General features: G+C 38.2%; 1 protein-coding gene across 1 annotated transcript in view; it reads left to right on the forward strand.

The window, feature by feature from the left end:
• Positions 1–18160, forward strand: part of CYFIP2 (cytoplasmic FMR1 interacting protein 2) — a 143228-nt gene that overhangs the window by 64936 nt on the left and 60132 nt on the right. The window contains exons 17-23 of the mRNA XM_051978795.1: positions 224–380; positions 1116–1212; positions 4707–4783; positions 6021–6129; positions 10049–10168; positions 14749–14948; positions 17942–18029. Of these exons, the coding sequence (XP_051834755.1) occupies positions 224–380; positions 1116–1212; positions 4707–4783; positions 6021–6129; positions 10049–10168; positions 14749–14948; positions 17942–18029 (848 nt within the window). The remainder of the gene's footprint in view (positions 1–223; positions 381–1115; positions 1213–4706; positions 4784–6020; positions 6130–10048; positions 10169–14748; positions 14949–17941; positions 18030–18160) is intronic.

The following is an 18160-nucleotide window of genomic DNA, read 5'->3' on the forward strand; positions in this document are numbered from 1 at the left end:
ATTAACCAAATAGCAATATCAGTGGTGATGATGATTAACTGATGCTGTTGTAGCAATGGATTCAATGAACCTGGCATTAGCCCTGTGAGATCAGTTTTTGAACTCCTTTTAGGCCCTAAATCCTAAAGAAACATGCAAAAAATCTGGTCCCCCTTCTGCAGACATTTGACATTATCCCTCCCTGTGATGACTAATTCTGGCTTTCTCTTTCTTGTTCCTCCAGAAGCACTGCAGCAGTGCTGTGATCTCTCCCAACTTTGGTTCCGAGAATTCTTCCTGGAATTAACAATGGGCCGTCGAATCCAGTTCCCGATTGAGATGTCCATGCCCTGGATTTTAACAGATCATATCCTGGAAACCAAAGAACCTTCCATGATGGAGTAAGAAGCAGCAGGGCTGGGATTAATGGGGAGGCTTGCAGTGGAAATGGCTGTTAAGGGATTGGGCCTCCCAGGGCCATAAACTCTCTGGGGAAACTGGAGAAAAATCAGAAACACAAAAGAAACTCGCCCAAACACAAGTCATTTGAATCAGCTTTGTAAGTAGACTGAAAAAGTCTACTCTCGTTATAGTGGTCGTTCAATTACTCCAGTTGTGTCCAACTTTTCATAACTCCATTTAGGGTCTTCTTGGCAAAGATACTGGAGTTATTTACCATTTTCTTCTCCAATTTATTATTTTTATGTTAGGAAACTGCATCAAACCAGGTTAAGTTACTTGCCCAGAGTGTCACAGCTAGTCTGAGGCCAGATTTGAACTCGGGTATTCCTGACTTCAAGCCTGGCACTCTATGCATTGTATTACCCAACTACCCCATTTATATGCCTCAGTTTCCCCATCTATAAAATGACCAGGAAAAGCAAATGGCAAATCACTCAAATATCTCAACAAAGAAAACTCCAAATGGGGTCACAAAGAATCCTATACATCTGAAACAACTGAACAACAAACTTTGGGTCCAAATGTATATAATATATTGTGCCTTAATTAATTCCCAAATTCTGCTCATTCTTTTTTTTTCTCATCCTTTTTTTTTTCCATGGAGTCCAAAAATCCTGCATTATGGTGGAGTTTTTTTTTCAGAGCTAACAACAAACATCCTTTGTTCCCCGTAGATATGTGCTGTATCCTTTGGATCTCTACAATGACAGTGCATATTATGCCTTGACGAAGTTCAAAAAGCAGTTCTTGTATGATGAGATTGAAGCTGAGGTAAGGACCTAGCATCACATTTCTGCCTCTCCCCTGCTTTATAACTGACAACAAAAATCTCTTGTCTTGAATATAGAGACAGCCACCTTCAAAGATGTACCAGCATGAAACATTTTAGAATATACATAAAGGAGAATGGAAGGAAGTTCAGAAAAAGACAGAGATAAGCAGGGTGGTGTTGGAACTATTGAGCTAAATTTAATATCTGCTTTTAAAAAATTCCAAGCTATACATAATAGAGATCCACCTCCTACACAATCCTCTTTTTTTGGTTCTTTGTATGAGGGAACATTAATGTTTGCTCATATCTGTCAAGTTTTTAATAATAAAAAAGAAAAATTAAATTAATAAAGTACCTCCTTTAATATCTATAACAAGTTGACAGTTTTTTGGGAAGGATTAGTTTAACAAAGGGACATTTATGTCTAGGTCATCTTGGGTTAGGGAGGCAATAGGATGGAATGGAGAGGGAGCCACGCATTATGGTGTTCTACCTCTGATCTATCCTGGCTATTTGACCAAAATTATTTAACCTTTCAGTGCCCCTGGCAACTATTTAAGACTCAGTTACATATGAGTTGCTGATCAGTATCCATGGAAGGGAGTTTCCATAGTGGGAGTTCAGTATATAGGTGAAATCATTTGTCCAAACAATTGCAATAAAAACAGCTATTGTTGCCTTGATCCTGCCCCACTCCCAAACAAACAAATTTTAGTCATTTGAAGCACTTTCTGTGGCTCAGTTTTACTCTATAAAGAAGCAATGATTGTCCCTCTCCTACCCTACCCCACCTGAAGAACTGTCATGATGCTCAAATGAGATAATGGGAGCAGAAAAACACTTTGCAATATAAAGTGGAGGACCAATTAAATATCATGATTGGGGAAGCACTGGGAACTACTCCTGCAGTGTGTTGTGAAGCAAAAGCTTGTATATTTAGGGGGAAAATGAACAATAATACCAACTTCTTCCCAAACTTCCCAACTTCAGCCCAAAGCCCTGGAATGGCATGCATACTAGAACCAGTAGGAACGCCAAGCCAAGTTGGGTGCCACAGATACTGGATATATAACAAGGCTTTGAGGAATATGGCATCAATATCAAATTGAATTTACTAAATCTTGGTCATTGTAAACTTCTTGAAAGCAGAGACTATGTCTTATTTCATCTGTTTCTCCAGTGCCTAGTATGGGGATCTTTGTCCATAGCAGATGACTCATTATTCTCATTTTTTTATTTTAGATGCTTTATTCTTCAGCAAACTACCACTAAAGGAACAAAATCAAATCAATAGAACAAAAAATATCTTGAGTGAAATGGGGAGGTGGCTGTCCCTACTTTTTAGCTTATTCTGTTTTATATGTAGTTGTAGTGATACAAAAGTTCTGTTAGAAATCAAAGAAGTTTCAACAGAGAAGTGGGTCTTGCAGATCTGAGGATTTAGGAAAGAATAATGCAGGATAACATAGTTAAATATAACCTATTTCTTTTATATTTGTCTTCACACCCTGCTCTTTGCTCATCCACATCTCTTTTATAGCCTCAGCCCTGGCCCATTTACAGGTCCTGCCTTTGTTAGATGGTTGAACTTCTATTTCTGAGGTGAACTTTTATTCATGCTGGAACATGACAAGTTCACCACTGATGGTTTTCTATTGTGTCAGGAGATAGGAGATAACTGTATGGTCACCACATTTCAAGAAAGATATTAACAAGTTGAAGCATGCCCATTAAGGCTGATGGAGAGTATAGACCAGTGGTTCTCAAACCTTTGTTCTCAGTATCTTCATGTTGTTAAAAAAACTATTGAGGATCTGTTCAAAGAGCTTTTGTTCACATGGGTTATATTTATAGCTATTTACTATATTAGAAATAAAAAATAATTTTGAATTTGTAGATCTTATGAAAGGATTTTAGAGACCCCAACAATTCTTTGGACTACACTTTGAGGACTACTGGCATAGACCATACCATATGTTGTTTCTATTGTCTTTCCTCATCTCACAAACATAATGTCTTGACTTGTGCGTGAATTGGATTTGAGTGAAGCAGAACTATACAAAATCAGCCTAGCACCCTCCTCCAGTCATGAAATCCAGTGGCAGAACAAAGATCAGATGGGATGACCCAGGATGCAGTGGGTGATCTTGGTCTTTTTAAATTAATGTTTTTTCCTAGGTCTTAGTTTGTCGAGACTTCACTTAGTCAAATTCAGTGACTAAGAACTATAAAAAAATTGAGATAAAAAATGGTCCAGTTTACTATCCCAAAGATACTTTTCTGAGTGGGGAAGACCTTTAGAGTTTCTGGACAGAATAGAAAAGAATTTGCTATTTATACTTATTCTAAGCCATCAATACCCTAAGCAATATGTCATAGAGGTTTACATACTGTATGAGGATTGATTGAAAGCACTGGGAATATTTAACCTGGAAAAAATGTAGGTAGTATATGATCATTTTCTTCAAATATCTAAGTGTTGTAATGGGGGGAGGGGGCAATTTAGAAATATTTTATTTTGTCCCAGAAAGTAGAGTTTCAGAGAGATCAATTTTGTCTAAATGTAAGGAAAATCCTAATTTTCAGATCTGTTCTAATGTGAAATTGAATGCCTCATAACAGCATATTTCAAATAGAAGATGGATGATCACTTGTCAGTAAGCGTTGAGAGGGAACTAGTTTTGTTTTGGTTTTTTTTTTTTTAGATACAATTTAGACAAGATTCTTTCCAATTCTGAGATCCTATGATTCTTTGAAAGAATGTGGAAAACTGGTAAAAACAAATAAACAGGAAGGAAAAACGGTTCAGAAGCCAGAGGAATAAAAAAATATCATCCCAACATCCATGTTAGAGTTTGGAAAGCATGTCCCAAATGAGATGCAAAATGGAAACATAGCAATTCAGCAATAAATGGAGGATATTAGTGTTGAGAGTATCATATCATTCGTTACAGGTCATGAAGTTAAATTTCTGAGAGATGTTGCTCCCTCACCCCTCCATTGTTTTGCCCTCCAATCCAAGCTTCTTAAAAACAGAGAATACTTGGTTTTTGTCTTGAGTCCATGGCAGATTACGGTAGATTAGCCTTTGTACTCCTGCTTCCGTGAAGATTTTGGTGACTAAACAACTTTGCCATGTCTATAAAATAGACCTATAAAATAATTATAATGCTAATTCATCAGTTTTCATAGTACATTTACGAAATGCTTTCTTCACAACAACCCTATGAGGCAAATATTACCATTCCCCTTTTACAGATGAGTAAACTAAGGCTCACTTGGCCAGGATCACACAATCAGTATGTATCAGAGGTGAAATATGAATGTAGTCTTCCTCACACAGAGTCCAGAACTCTGTTTCTTTCTGCCACCTCAGCTCTTACTATAGCTCAAGATAACATTGAAAACCATATAAATTGTTTCTTCTCCATTTCATAAATTCAAATTAGAGTGATTAAGAGGTGCCAATAATACTCTCTGTTTTCTTCATCAGGTCAATCTTTGTTTCGATCAGTTTGTGTATAAATTAGCAGATCAGATTTTTGCCTACTACAAAGCAATGGCTGGCAGGTATGAAAATCCCCGGGATGGAGTGGTGAGTGATATTACCTCTAAAAACTCCACTGGGACATGTCATTCCCCGGCTAAACGATAAAATCCTTGATGAAAAGGACTATCATTTTTGTTCTTGCTTCTCCACTTCTTTACACAGTACCTGGCATGTAGTAATTAATACTTGCTGATTGATCAAACTATTAACATTTTATTCATCTCCTTACATAAATTCAAAGTAACTCTGTTCTTATCCATATCAATCATTTTTAAATCGGCATTTTAATCCTTAATCAGATCTTTAAGTCTCTGAGATAAAGGATATCCAGATAATCCAAAGGAAAATATTGATATTTCCCATTGCCAAGAATTCAATCTCCTGCTTCTCCAAAAAAAGGTGTGCTATCCATAATCCCAGCATTAAAACCTAAATCATGATTCAGAAGGTCATTCTAATTAGTTCCAATGCTATTATGAAAATATCTGACTCATACTTCAATCTGTCTCTCCTTATCAGACTCAAGATGATTATCAGAAAAGGCCTCAAGCATAGTTATGGCCCGCTTCAGAAAAAACTAATATGAGAAATTCTAAATTTGAAAAACAACTGCATTATAAAATGATTTTTCTTATTTTAAAAGGATTCCCTGTGACATGATTTCAGGTCATAACATTTTTGCTTATGACACAGTATTCTTTATTCTGAGGAGTCCTGGCCTAATGACATCACAGGAGATTTGGGACACTCAGACATGCACAGGACCCTTTTTTAGAATCTGATATGTATTGAGATTACTATATAAGAAAGGCAAGTTTACTTTTTTTGTAAATATTGTACTATAAAAATTTGATAAGGAAATTTTGTATTAAATAAAATTATTTCTAAATTTTCCTTCATCTGCAATAGTATTACATCCAAAATTTCATGCCACAACTGCATCCACCCTTGGAGAATCATTATTTGACAGGTTTGGAAATATGCTTATCTTTGCCCAAATTTTATTTGTTTTCAAAATTCCTATTGAGGAATATAATATATCTCTTATAATAAGTTGTTTGTTTATATATGATGAAAAGAGAAGCAAGGAGATGCCTAGGAAGCAGTCACTTTGACTCCTTATCCCACTTTCTGCTACCTAGGGCAGAAATTAACATTGAAAAGCATTCAGGAAGATTCTAATAACATAGATTTTCTGTTCTGAACAGATTTCTGAGGATGGTTATGTTCATTTATCTTATTTTTTTCTCCATCTAGTGTACTATTGGATAAACGTTTTAGAGCAGAATGCAAGAATTACGGAGTCATTATTCCATATCCACCATCTAATCGCTATGAAACTCTGCTGAAACAGAGACACGTCCAGGTAAGGTGGAAGAGTCAATAATCAAAGAACATCTAAAACTCCTTTAGAGATGGGTGGGTGGGCTAAAGCAGCCCGGTGATCTGTTCTAGATTGGACCAAGAAAACAAATCAGAAAAATGTAAAACATCCATAGTATTACATGTGTGATAAGTTGTATCTTTCTTTCTGTGTTTCTCTCTCTCTCTCTCTCTCTCTCTCTCTCTCTCTCTCTCTTTCTATATATATAATGTATGATATATAAATACTAAACTTGAGTGATTTTTCTTCCTCCCTGAGACCATCTCTGGTAGCTATTGCTGCTATCAATGTCCCCTCTTACCAGAGGCAGTTGGTGGCCTGGTCATTAGGCCACGGGTCAAGGAATAAGTAAATTGAGTTCAAATCCAGCTTCAGACATGTATTACCTATGTAACTCTGAGCAAGTCATTTTAACTCTCCTTGTCTTAATTTCCTTAACTATAAAAAAAGGAATACTAACAGTACCTCCCCCTTAGAGTTCCTCATCTGTAAAACTAGCTAGAGAAGGAAATGGCAAACTATTCCAGTATCTTTGCCAAGAAAACCCAAATGAAGTCCCAAAGAGCCAGACGCTGTTTAAAACAACTCAATAATAAAACACCAACACAACTAAAACAACTCAACAACAAAACAACTTCCCAGAGTTGTTGTACAGATCAAATGGATAGTATTTTTGAAAGCACTTAATATTTGTAAAAGTGCTAGTACATAAAACACTTTTTTTTCTTCCTACCTTCCCCACATATCCCTAAATGGCTGTCCACCATGGTCCTTTCTATGTGTCCCCAGCTCCGTCCTTAGCTTTATCTCTTAAAATCCTCAGTTTCCCTCGAGGCTCAGATAAAGTGACATCCTCTTCCAGCTACCAGCTGCCATCCCTTCAAAAATCAATGCTGTTTATCTAAGTAGTTACTCCCATAAAGGTAAACATCATCTCCCCTCATTAAACTGTAATATCTTAATATAAAGAACTGTATCATTTTTGTGTTTGTATCACCAGCTCTTTGCATAGTACTGGCCCATAGTAATTAATTAATGCTTATTGATTTATTAATTAAATTTTTAACATTTATTGATCATCTACATAAATTTTAAGTGCCTCTCTTCTTACCCATGTCTGCCATTTGTAAGTGATCAGACCTTTAAGTTTAGAAAGATGGGGGGGAGTCTCTGAAGTGTAAGATAGTCAAATAATTCAAAAATAAAAATTGATATTCCCCATCATCATGTTTGATTCTTAATGTCGAGGAAATAGTTCTGAGAGCCAAGCACAAAAATTCCCCAGTGAAAGATTTGAAGATGACTGGGGATGTCAGGCTCCAGATAGACATGGAGACTTCATATCCTACTTTTGGGGACCCCACTGTGTGACAAGCTGTCAGCTAAATAACCCTGGAGCTCTTAGCTCTCTGTGCTAATTACATGGTCTGTGCACAGCCCTGCCTTGCCCAGTGATTTTTCCAGGAAAGGAGAGAAGTAATGTCACCACAAGGACTGACTAGCAAAGGTCCCAAAGATCAAAAGGAAGTGGTAGAATTGTAATCAGGAGTGTTGTAGGACTCAAATGAAATAATAGATACAAAGCGTTTTGTGGACATTAATGTTCTATATAAAGGCTTATCGTGAAGATGATGATGATGATAACTCCAATCACCAGATTTTTCTTGACCTTTGTACTATTATTGACATCAAGCAAGGTTTATAGAATAATACAGAATGTGCTAGGAAATGTTTAACAGTCTGATTCTCTAAGAAAAAAAATGTATGCACACACTTTTAAGTTTAGTTTACATTATTAATATTTTCTTAAAGCTAGACAATCAAAAAAAACCCAATAAATCAAGCCCTGATTTATAGCATTTGTTGATTTCTAAAATTTAAATGCTCTCATTGAAAACTGATCAGAAGGCAACTAGCTAGAGCTGGCTCCAGTACATCTTTACTATGACTGATTATGACCAGGACATAGTAATAGAAGGAGCCATTACTTCTTGGATTGGAAGTGAGAAAACCTCATTTTGAATACTGATTTTAAATGTTGGGCAGATTGTTTTGCTATTCCTTGATTAGGTATCTCATATGAAAATGAAGAACTTGGACTAGATTTCTGAGATCTTTTTCAGCTCTACAACTTGGATACCATGAATATTGATCCCTCAGAGAAATTAAAAGGCTATAAAAAGAAGTATTTATAATCATGAACATTTTGTTATTTTGACTAACTGGACCCTGAAAGAAAACTTTGGCATTCTTCAGTATTCATCTTTCTATATTTCCTATACTTAACACAATTCCTTGCACATAAACTAGTCAATCAATCCACAAACATTTATTGTCTACTGTGTACTAGACCTTGATAAATGGGAATAAACAAAACTGCCCTCAAGGAGCTTACATTCTACTGGAAAAGATAACCTAAATAGTTTTAAGTTTATAAAAGAGTATATGCACAAACAAATGAATATAAACATGATAATGGGTGATAGATGCACCCGCTGCTTAGGGGATAAGAAAAGGCTTCAGGTAATGCTTGAGCTGGACTTTGAAGGAAGTTCAAGAGTTGTGGATGAGGAAGGAGTATATTCCAGGCATTAGAGACAACTAATGCTAAGATGTGGAAACAGAGGTTGGAGGTTCAGTTGTAAGGCACGAGAAAAAAGCCAGTTTGATTGTATCAAATGTTGTAAGAAGGAAAGTAATGTGTAATAAGGCTGGGAAGATAGTTTGGAGCTAAGGAATTCATTAACATGAGAATTTCTGGTATGGAAACCCTCTCAACTTAGATCACATATTGCAACCCCTCTATGACTTAGTATATAAGATTTAAAAAGTTGCTTGACATTCTCTATTACTCTCTGTGTCTTTCTTTTTATTTTTAATTTAATTTTTCTTGAGGGTTTTTATTTTCATTAGGATGTTTTCTTTCACAACTTGACTGTTATGGAAATGCTTTGCATAACTTCATATGTGCTTTCTTAATTGTGGGTGGGGATAAGGGAGAGAACCTAGAACTCAAAAAACTTAAAAAACAAATATTTTTAAAAATGTTTTGAATGTAAGTGGGAGAAATATTAAAGAAATACATTTTTTAAAAAGAAAAAAAGTTGCTTGAGGTACAAAGGGTTAAGTCACTTGCCCGGGGTCATACAACAAATAAATACCAGGAGTATCCAAGCCCAACAGTCTTTGTACTATGGCCTAGACACTTGAGATCTGAGAAGTGCTTAATAAATGCTTGTTAAGCATGTTGAGTTGAATGTGATTCCACTTTCCCCAAAGCAGATATATTGAATTCAGTTCTGGAAACAGCCATAATGATCCACAAGGTGGCCCTAAGAGAATGCAGTGCAGCTCTTTCACTACAAGAGATCCATTACTGTCAGTGGAACATGTTTCCCCCATAGGGAAAAAAAGATAGAAAATTTAAGTAACGGTATTAATGATGATGGCAGTAATGACATATAGTGAAATACTATCAATACATACAAGATTTTTCCAATGAAGTATTTATTATTATATAGGGCATGTGCAATAATATCCATGTCTATGCACTGGGGAAATTTTCTCCTCTGCTATATTTTGCATTCCTGAAATAAACCCTTCCTTTATGCCACGGGCATTAAACTATACCTCTGTGATATGACAGCAATAGCTGTGTAGAAGTAGGTCATGTTTAAAGTACCTGCTGCTCTGCAGTGGCTCTGAGATGGTTTGTTAGGATGTGGGAGTGTGGGAGGGAAGATAAAGAGGTAGAGAAGAAACAGGGGCTAAATTTAGGATTTAAGTTGGGGGAAAAAAAAAAGGCACCTGAATCAGTGCCCAGAATCCTGCCCCAAGCCTGCTGTTAGCATTTTCTCCATTGCCTGCATGAATGTTAAATAACTTCTCTCCTTCTCCACAGCTGCTTGGTAGGTCAATCGACCTAAACAGGCTCATTACCCAACGTATCTCTGCTGCAATGTATAAGTCTTTAGACCAAGCCATCAGCCGATTTGAGAGTGAGGACCTGACCTCAATTGTGGTAAGAGAATTAACTGGGAACTCTTGAGGGTCTGGGCCCAGAACTGGTCCCTGAGTTGGAATCGTGGAGACAGAATACTCAGAAAGGAAGTGACTAGTTGTAGTTAATAGAATGAATGACTTTCTTATGAAGAGAAATGGATCTCTTATTTCTTCCCATCCTCAATAGAGCCAAATTGAAAGGAATGGATAGTCAATAGAATATTAGCCTTGGAGTCAAGAAGAGAAAATCTGGGTCGAAATCCTGACTCAGCCAATGATTAGCTAAGTGGTGTTGGGCAAGTCATGTAATTTTTCGGTTCCTCAGTTTCCTCATTTTTATTTATTTGGAATTGGGGTTAAGTGACTTGCCCAGGATCACACATCCAGAAAGTGTTAAGTGTCTGAGGCCATACTTTAACTGAAGTCCTCCTGATTTCAGGGTCTAGTGCTCTATCCATTGCACCATCTAATTACCCCCAGTTTCCTCATTTTCAAAGACGGGGTTAGACTCAGTGGCCTTTAAAGTCCCTTCCAGCTCTAAATCTGTGATCCCTTGATCTCTGATTGGAAACAAAAGCAGAGGTTTTGACATTCTCCAGGAATCTCTTAAAGTTCTGCTCCTGACTCACAGGCATAACTGTTTATTCCCCAAGATGTTTAGAATCAAATGCGTGCACAGCATTTTACCGGGATGTGGGAGGATGAAACTCAAACATAGCTACACTCTCCCAGTCCCCTCTCTTTTCAAAGTTTCCCTGAGGGTGACGTAGAGGAAAGAACATCAGGATGGCAGATAGAAGACCTGAAATTTACTCTCAGCTCCAACACAGATATTGAGGGGTATTGTACAGGTCCTCTCCTCTCTGAATGTCAGTCTCTACATCTCCAAAATGAGAAGATTGTACTAAATGAATCTCATAAGTTCTTTTTCAGCTATATCATTATATTTTTAAGCAATTGGTAGCTTAGTGAATGGAGCTTGGAGTCAGGTAGACCAACTTCAAATACAGCCTCCAAATACTTCCTAACTTTAACAATTAATCTTTGTTTTCCTGACAAAAAAAGGATCCATAAAGATGATCCACTGGAGAAGTAAATGGCAAACCACTCGAATATCTTTGCTAAGAAAACCCATGAACAGAGTTAGGGAGTCACTAAGAGTCAGACATGACAACAATTAAACCACAAAGCAACAACAAATTATATTTTATATTCTAAGATTTCTTTCAGTTTTTATATTCTGTATTTTAATTCCAATTCTGAAGAAGAATCATAGATCTGGAACTGAGAGAGCGTTTAGAGGCCATTTGGTCCAACCCACTTATTTTATATATGAGAAAACTAAGGCCTAAGAAGGTTAAGTGCCTGACTCACCCAAGATTACACAGGTAGAAAATGGCAGCTATCTAATTTGAACTCAGGTCATCCAAAATGTGTTCTACTTTAATGTCTCAGCACGCTATACTTAAAGTCCTTTCTAGATCTGAAATTCTATGTGTTTTTGAATGACCCAGAATTTAAAATAGACATGGGTTGTAAATGAAGTGGGAGCTTCATATTTTGTGGACAGCATTTTGTTTCAATAGTATCTGAGAGGAAAATTGAAGTTTTTCTCTTTCTGGTGAATTTTTTCCAGTTTTTCATAATGAAAGTGGTCAGTTGCTCATTCTGGTGGTCCCAGACCACATCAGAAAAGTACAGTGTTCTATAGGAGTGTTCTATAGAAGTACATTTTAACCAATTTAGAGTCCAGAATGGTCTCTCTTTTTTCCTCACAATATAAAATGTGCTCTTTGTTGGTAAATGTGAGAGGTGCTGGTTTTGATCATGCAAAGAAAGACAACCCCCAGAGAGCATCTTTTTCTGAGAATCCAGTACAGTAACCCCAAGATAATGCTCGGTTTGCTGGGTCAAGGTGGCCTTGGCTCATGTTCATTAGGAGAGAGAGGCTTTTGGTGCTGCTTAGCACAATCTAACAAAGGTAATTGCCTCATTGCTTTTCTGCTTTAGAAACTTGATACCTAATGAGTTCTGGGAATAAGAAAATGTTAGAGTCAGTGCTGAGTCTTCTCCCCTTAGGCCTTAAAGAGCTCTTGGTTTGTGCATCCTGGTGCATTTTTCAAGTTTCATTTTATATTATAGTTACATGGATATAGTTCATACCTTCCAACTAGATTGTAAACTTCCTGAGGGCAGAAATGATCTTCTTTAAGAAAGGAAACAGTGCTTTGAACACAAGAGGCCCTTAAGTTTAGGAGTCAGCATTTTTTTCAGGAGAGAGACTTTAGAGCCATCTGGTTTTGCCTTCTAGAATCTTGAAGCTAGAAGGACCCCCTGAAGCCAGTGGTACCTGATCAGTATAACATATTCAATGATGCTCATCCAGATTTTCCTTAAAAAACTCTTAAGAGAGAAAAGCACTTTTCTCTTTGGGATGCTCTAATTTTGGGCAAGTTTTCCATTATATTGAATTTACATGTGCCACTCTTCAAATTCTATCCAGTGTTTCTTATTTAATTTTGGGGACCATACACTTGGTAGCCTTTCAGACATTTAGGCAACTTGATGCTGCAATAAATAGAGGACTGGACCTGGAATTAGGAAAAACCAAATACAAGTCCACTCTCAGTCATTACTAACTATATGATTCTGAGCAAGTCGCTCTTGACCTCTGTTTACCTCAATTTCCTCATTTGTCAAATAAGGTTACTTACCCAGGTAGCACTTACCTCCCAGGGTTCTTGGGAGGATCAAATGAGATTTTCATTGGTAGAGGGAATTTCTATGAAGATATTTCCCTCCACTTGATAAAATCTCAAATTTGGACCAAAACCTCATGAAGCAGCTAAGAGGCACAGTGGATAAAGTGTTGGATCTGAAGTCAGGAATACTCATCTTGAGTTCAAATCTCACTTCAGACACTTACTAACTGGGTGACCCTGGGCAAATAATTTAATCCTGTTTGCCTCAATTTCCTCATCTGTAAAATAAGCTGGAGAAAGAAATGGCAAACCACTTTAGTATCTTTGCCCCCCCAAAAAAAACCCAAATGGGGTCACAAAGAGTCAGAAATGATTGAAGTGACTAAACAACAACACCTATTTCATAGAGTTGTTCATAGAGTGTATGTCAAGGAAGGGAATAAGTATTTATTCAATTACCAAGAATTGTGTTATGTCCTTTACAAATATTATCTTATTTGATCCTTTATCTTGTGAGGTAAGTACTCTTATTGTCCCCATTTTACAGTTAAGAAAACTGAAGCTAAAAGAGGTTAAGTGATTTACCCAAATTCTTATAGGTACTGAGGATCTGAATTTAAGGTTGAACTCAGGTCTTCTTGACTCCAGGCCTAATATATCATTTTATGACATAATTATATCATAAAGTAAATCTCAGAATTAAAGGAGATAATATATGTCAAGGACTATTAACTAATCAATCAAAAACACTTATTAAGCACTTATTATATGCTAGATATTGTGATAAACTATGATGATACAAAGAGAAGCAAAAATAGTCCTTACCTTCAAAGGATTTATACTCAAATGGAGGAAGATAATATAAAAATAATTAAATATGTACCAGATACATAAAGTAGAAGGACAATAACCTTAGAGAGGCTCTCGTAGCTAGAAGAACTAGGAAAGACATTGTAGAAGGAAATGTTTGGGCTGACTTTGAAAAAAAGAGTCAAGAGAGAGAGGGATAGAGAAAGAGACAAAAGGAGAGAGATACTGAAACAGAGAGAAGGGAGAGAGATGGAGAGAGAGAAAGGGAGGAGAGAGAGACTGAAAGAAACACAGAAAACAGGAAGAGAGAAAGAAAAGAAAGATGGGGGAGAGACAGGGGGACAGAGAACAGAGAGAGACAGTGGGAAGATGGAGGGACAGAAGGACAAAAGGAGAGGGAAAAGAGAGATAGAAAGAAACACAGAAGACAGAGGAAGAGAGAGAATGAGAAAGGAAAGGAGAAAGGAAAAAAAAAGAGATGGTGAGAGGGATAAGGAAGGAAATAAAGACAGAAGGAGGAGAGAGAGACAGAGACACAGTACAGAGAGGAAGAGAGAGAGAGAAAGAAAAGAAAAATGGAGAGAGAGGAGAGAAAAAGACAAACTGAAAGGTAGTCTATGAGGAGAGAGAGAGAAGAAGGAGAGAGGGACAGAGAAATAGAACTGAAAGAACACAAAGGCTCAGAGGAGGATGAGGTTCTGTGTGGCTGGATTGCAGATTACAGATGCAGATTGCAGATGGAGGAGGCTAAAGTGTAAGCGATCAGGAAGGTGCAGGTAGTGAAGAGCTTGAAATGTCAAACAAAAGGCCTTCTGTTTGATCCAGGGGGCAGAAGGGAACCCTTGGAGTTCGAGGAAGGAGGTGACATGGTCAGATCCACAGTGTGGTAGTTCTATGGGTGTTTTTAAGTTCCTATTTTATCAACTTCCCTTCAGTCTAATCAAGTCCCTCAATCCCTTGCATTGCCTTAAGCAGTTTTTATTTTTCATAGAATTTTCGTATACCATTATTTAATTGTCCCCTCATCCAAACCCTGGAGATAAGTGAGGGCTCATTCAGCCAGCTCTGTCTTCTTTCTCTGGGGCAGGAGCTTGAATGGCTTTTAGAGATCAACCGTCTAACCCATCGGCTACTGTGTAAGCACATGACTCTGGACAGCTTTGACGCCATGTTCCGGGAAGCCAATCACAACGTTTCTGCTCCCTACGGCCGCATCACCCTCCATGTGTTCTGGGAGCTGAATTTCGACTTCCTCCCTAACTACTGCTACAACGGATCCACCAATCGGTGAGGGCGTTTTTGTGGCGGACGGGGGGCTGTGGGGGTTTGGGGGGGGAGTGATGGGTACTGTCTGTGCATACTAAGCACCTCCTGTGTGCAGAGCACCATTTAGGCAGTACGGGAGATCCAGACTAGGTAGGAGAGGGTCCTTACCCTTAAGCAGCCTAAAGCTACCAGGAAAAAACAACAACAATAAAGTCTGCCTACAACATAGGTAATAGTGGGCAATATGACACGATTGGTGCATTAACAGGTGCAAAACATCGAGCGGGGGAAGTCAGGAAACAATGCCAGAGTATGTGGCTTCGGACTGGATTTCAAAGGAAGAGAGAGAAGGGGAGCAGGAATAAGCATCTTAAAGCACCTACTGTGTGCCAGGTGCTGTGCTAAGCTGTTTACAATTATTATCTCATTTGATCCCCACAACAACCCTTCGAAATATTGTTATTATTCTCATTTTTTATTTGCTGTTATTATTCTCATTTTTTAATTGAGGCGAGTGAGACGAACGGGTAAAATGGCTTGCCCAAGTTCTCGCAGCCGGTAGTGTCTGAGGTCACATTTGAACTCGGGCCTTCCTGACTCAAGGCCCAGCCTTCTATCTGCCGTACCCCTAGAAGGACCCTCCTGGTATAGAAGACAGCGTAAGAAAAGATGGAAAGGCACGGAGACATTGCCTGTGAGGGGGCACATGTTCCTTAGTTTGACTGGTATATAGAGTGCAACTAAGGATGTAATATGAGAGCAGACTGGAAAGTTCCAGGCTGTGCAGGGCCTTGAGTGTCAAGCACAATATACATGAATAAATGAATGAATGAAAAAACATTTATTGACTGCTTACTAAGTGCCGGGACAGTGCTAAGGAAACAAATAGAATAGCAAACAGAGGCCTTGCTTGCCCAAAGCTCACATTCTAAATGGGTGAGATATGCAAATACACAGAGGAGCCATGTAGTACTTAAGTGCATGAATATATTTACATATATGCATATCTCAATAGACCTGTGCATAATTAAAATCAGTTAACAAACATTCCTCATGGACCTACCACATATATGGCACTCGACCTGCTTAGTATTGTAAGGGATCCCAAACTCATGTTTCCATAGTGCTTTTTCTCTGTGCTCCTGTGGGTTGGTACTATAAGTAATAGTATCATTACCTGTATATTATAAGTAAAATAAAACTAAAGCTTGTGGGAAGTTAACAGACTTGACCACGTCATATCATATAAGTGAGTGATGGATTTATCCTAGATGCCTGCTCTGTATGTGAGAGGTACGAGATAAGGCTCCTTGCTCTCTAAGAGCTTACATTCTGGGAAGGAGAACAAATGTTCACAAATAACTGGGATACTCAGTGAACTTATGTGCAGAAAGGCTTCAGGCATAAGATGCACACAGGCCCACCTTTTTATATACATATACCCCAGTACAACAGAAAACATGTGACAGAACGGGCTTTTTAACCCCTTGGGAGTCTGTCCTCCTGGGCACCCAGAACACTAATTGAGCTTGCTGGTCGATGGAGAGACAGCTTGGTATATCGGAATGGGCCCTGCTCTCAGAGTCAGACTGAATTAGAGTCCATTCTCTGCCACTTACTAGCCATTTCACTAGACAGGTCACCTCCCCTCTCCGAGTCTTCATTTTCTTATGTAACAGAGGGGAGAGAGGCAGGATTGTGTAATAGCCAGATGCCAGGAAGTGGGCCAGCTGCCACCTCGGAGCTTTATTGGCTGTGAGACAGACCCTGGGCCAAGAGGCCTCTGTTCTCTAGGCTAGACAAGCCAAACACACAGCCTGAAACACAACCTAGTGAGTCCGAATCAGAGGAAAATGCAGTTGGAAAATATTTAACAAAAGAAGCAAAAAAGTTAGGTGCCATAGAGAGCCAGGACTGGAGTCAGAAAGATGTGAGTTCAAATCTATTCTCAGATATTTAATATTAATGTAAACTTGAGCAAATCATTGAAACACTATTTACCTCAGTTTTTGGAAAGTGAACTGGAGAAGGAGATGGCACAACACTGCAGTATCTTTGCCAAAAAAACCCAAATTGCGTCAAAGAGTCAGACAGGTGACTAAATAATGAACAACAATGAACGTTAATATGTGGTTTTCTGGGGGCAGGAATCCGTGTGCATGGTTAATGGCCCCATTTCTATATGAGCTTGACACCACTATTCTAGGTGCCTATGACTTTCAGGTGGATGGAAAAGTAACAACCTACATCAGTAGTAGATCCTTCCTTACCAGGGAGTTCTCACATAGCAAATCACAGTCCCTTACCTAATTCCTTTTCTCTACATACATAATCATACATGTGTATGTTTACAGAATGACACCTGTATATGCTTACGTACACATAAGAAAATGGTGAGAAAGAACTTGAGATCTAGACCGTGTCTGTCCCACTGAATTGCTGATTGTATGCAAAGCAAACATTTACTTCAGGCTACATTTTTTTCCCATTTGTGGAAGGAGATAATACTCCTTAATGAGAAAAAGTTTGAAGAGTAAGAGAACCTTGAAAGACAACTGCTTGTTAATTATGACTGGTGCTATTTTAGGGGAGTTTTTTTTGCTGATTCTAACAAAGTACTTTGTCTTTTGGATCTCAACATGGAACTTCTTGGACCTCAATCCTCTTTTTAACTTATTTGACCTTGATAAACATGCAGCTAAGAGCAAATGACCAGCTCTGCAAACCTATTTCGTTTTTCCATGGCCATGTAACTTTCAAAAAGGAAAAGTGGGAAAGGAACTTATAACCTCCTATAACATCCATTCCAGGGCTTTGCCCATATTAGGTGGTTAGTAAATGCTTTTTGATGGATAGAACACGATCACCATAGTCTTTGATAAAACTCCCGAATTAATAATGGGTGAAGTCCATTCTCTCGATTCAGTTCAGAAGGGGCTTTATTACAGCACATATCCCTGTATTGGAATTTCAGAATACATCTAACTCTTGATCCCTCTCTTCTCCTGTGTCAGCTTTGTCCGAACAGCCATTCCCTTCACCCAGGAACCACAGAGGGACAAACCTGCCAATGTTCAGCCATACTACCTCTATGGGTCCAAGGTCAGTGATTTATCAGCACATTCCTTGTAAAACTGTCAGTAGAAGACCTCATATCAACAGATTACATGAAGGGAAGTGTCTTCCAGACTGGGAGCTCAATGAGTCAGAAGGCTTAGGGATAAAAGGACAAC

Source organism: Antechinus flavipes, chromosome 2 (genome assembly GCF_016432865.1).
Source record: "Antechinus flavipes isolate AdamAnt ecotype Samford, QLD, Australia chromosome 2, AdamAnt_v2, whole genome shotgun sequence".
NCBI lineage: Eukaryota > Metazoa > Chordata > Mammalia > Dasyuromorphia > Dasyuridae > Antechinus > Antechinus flavipes.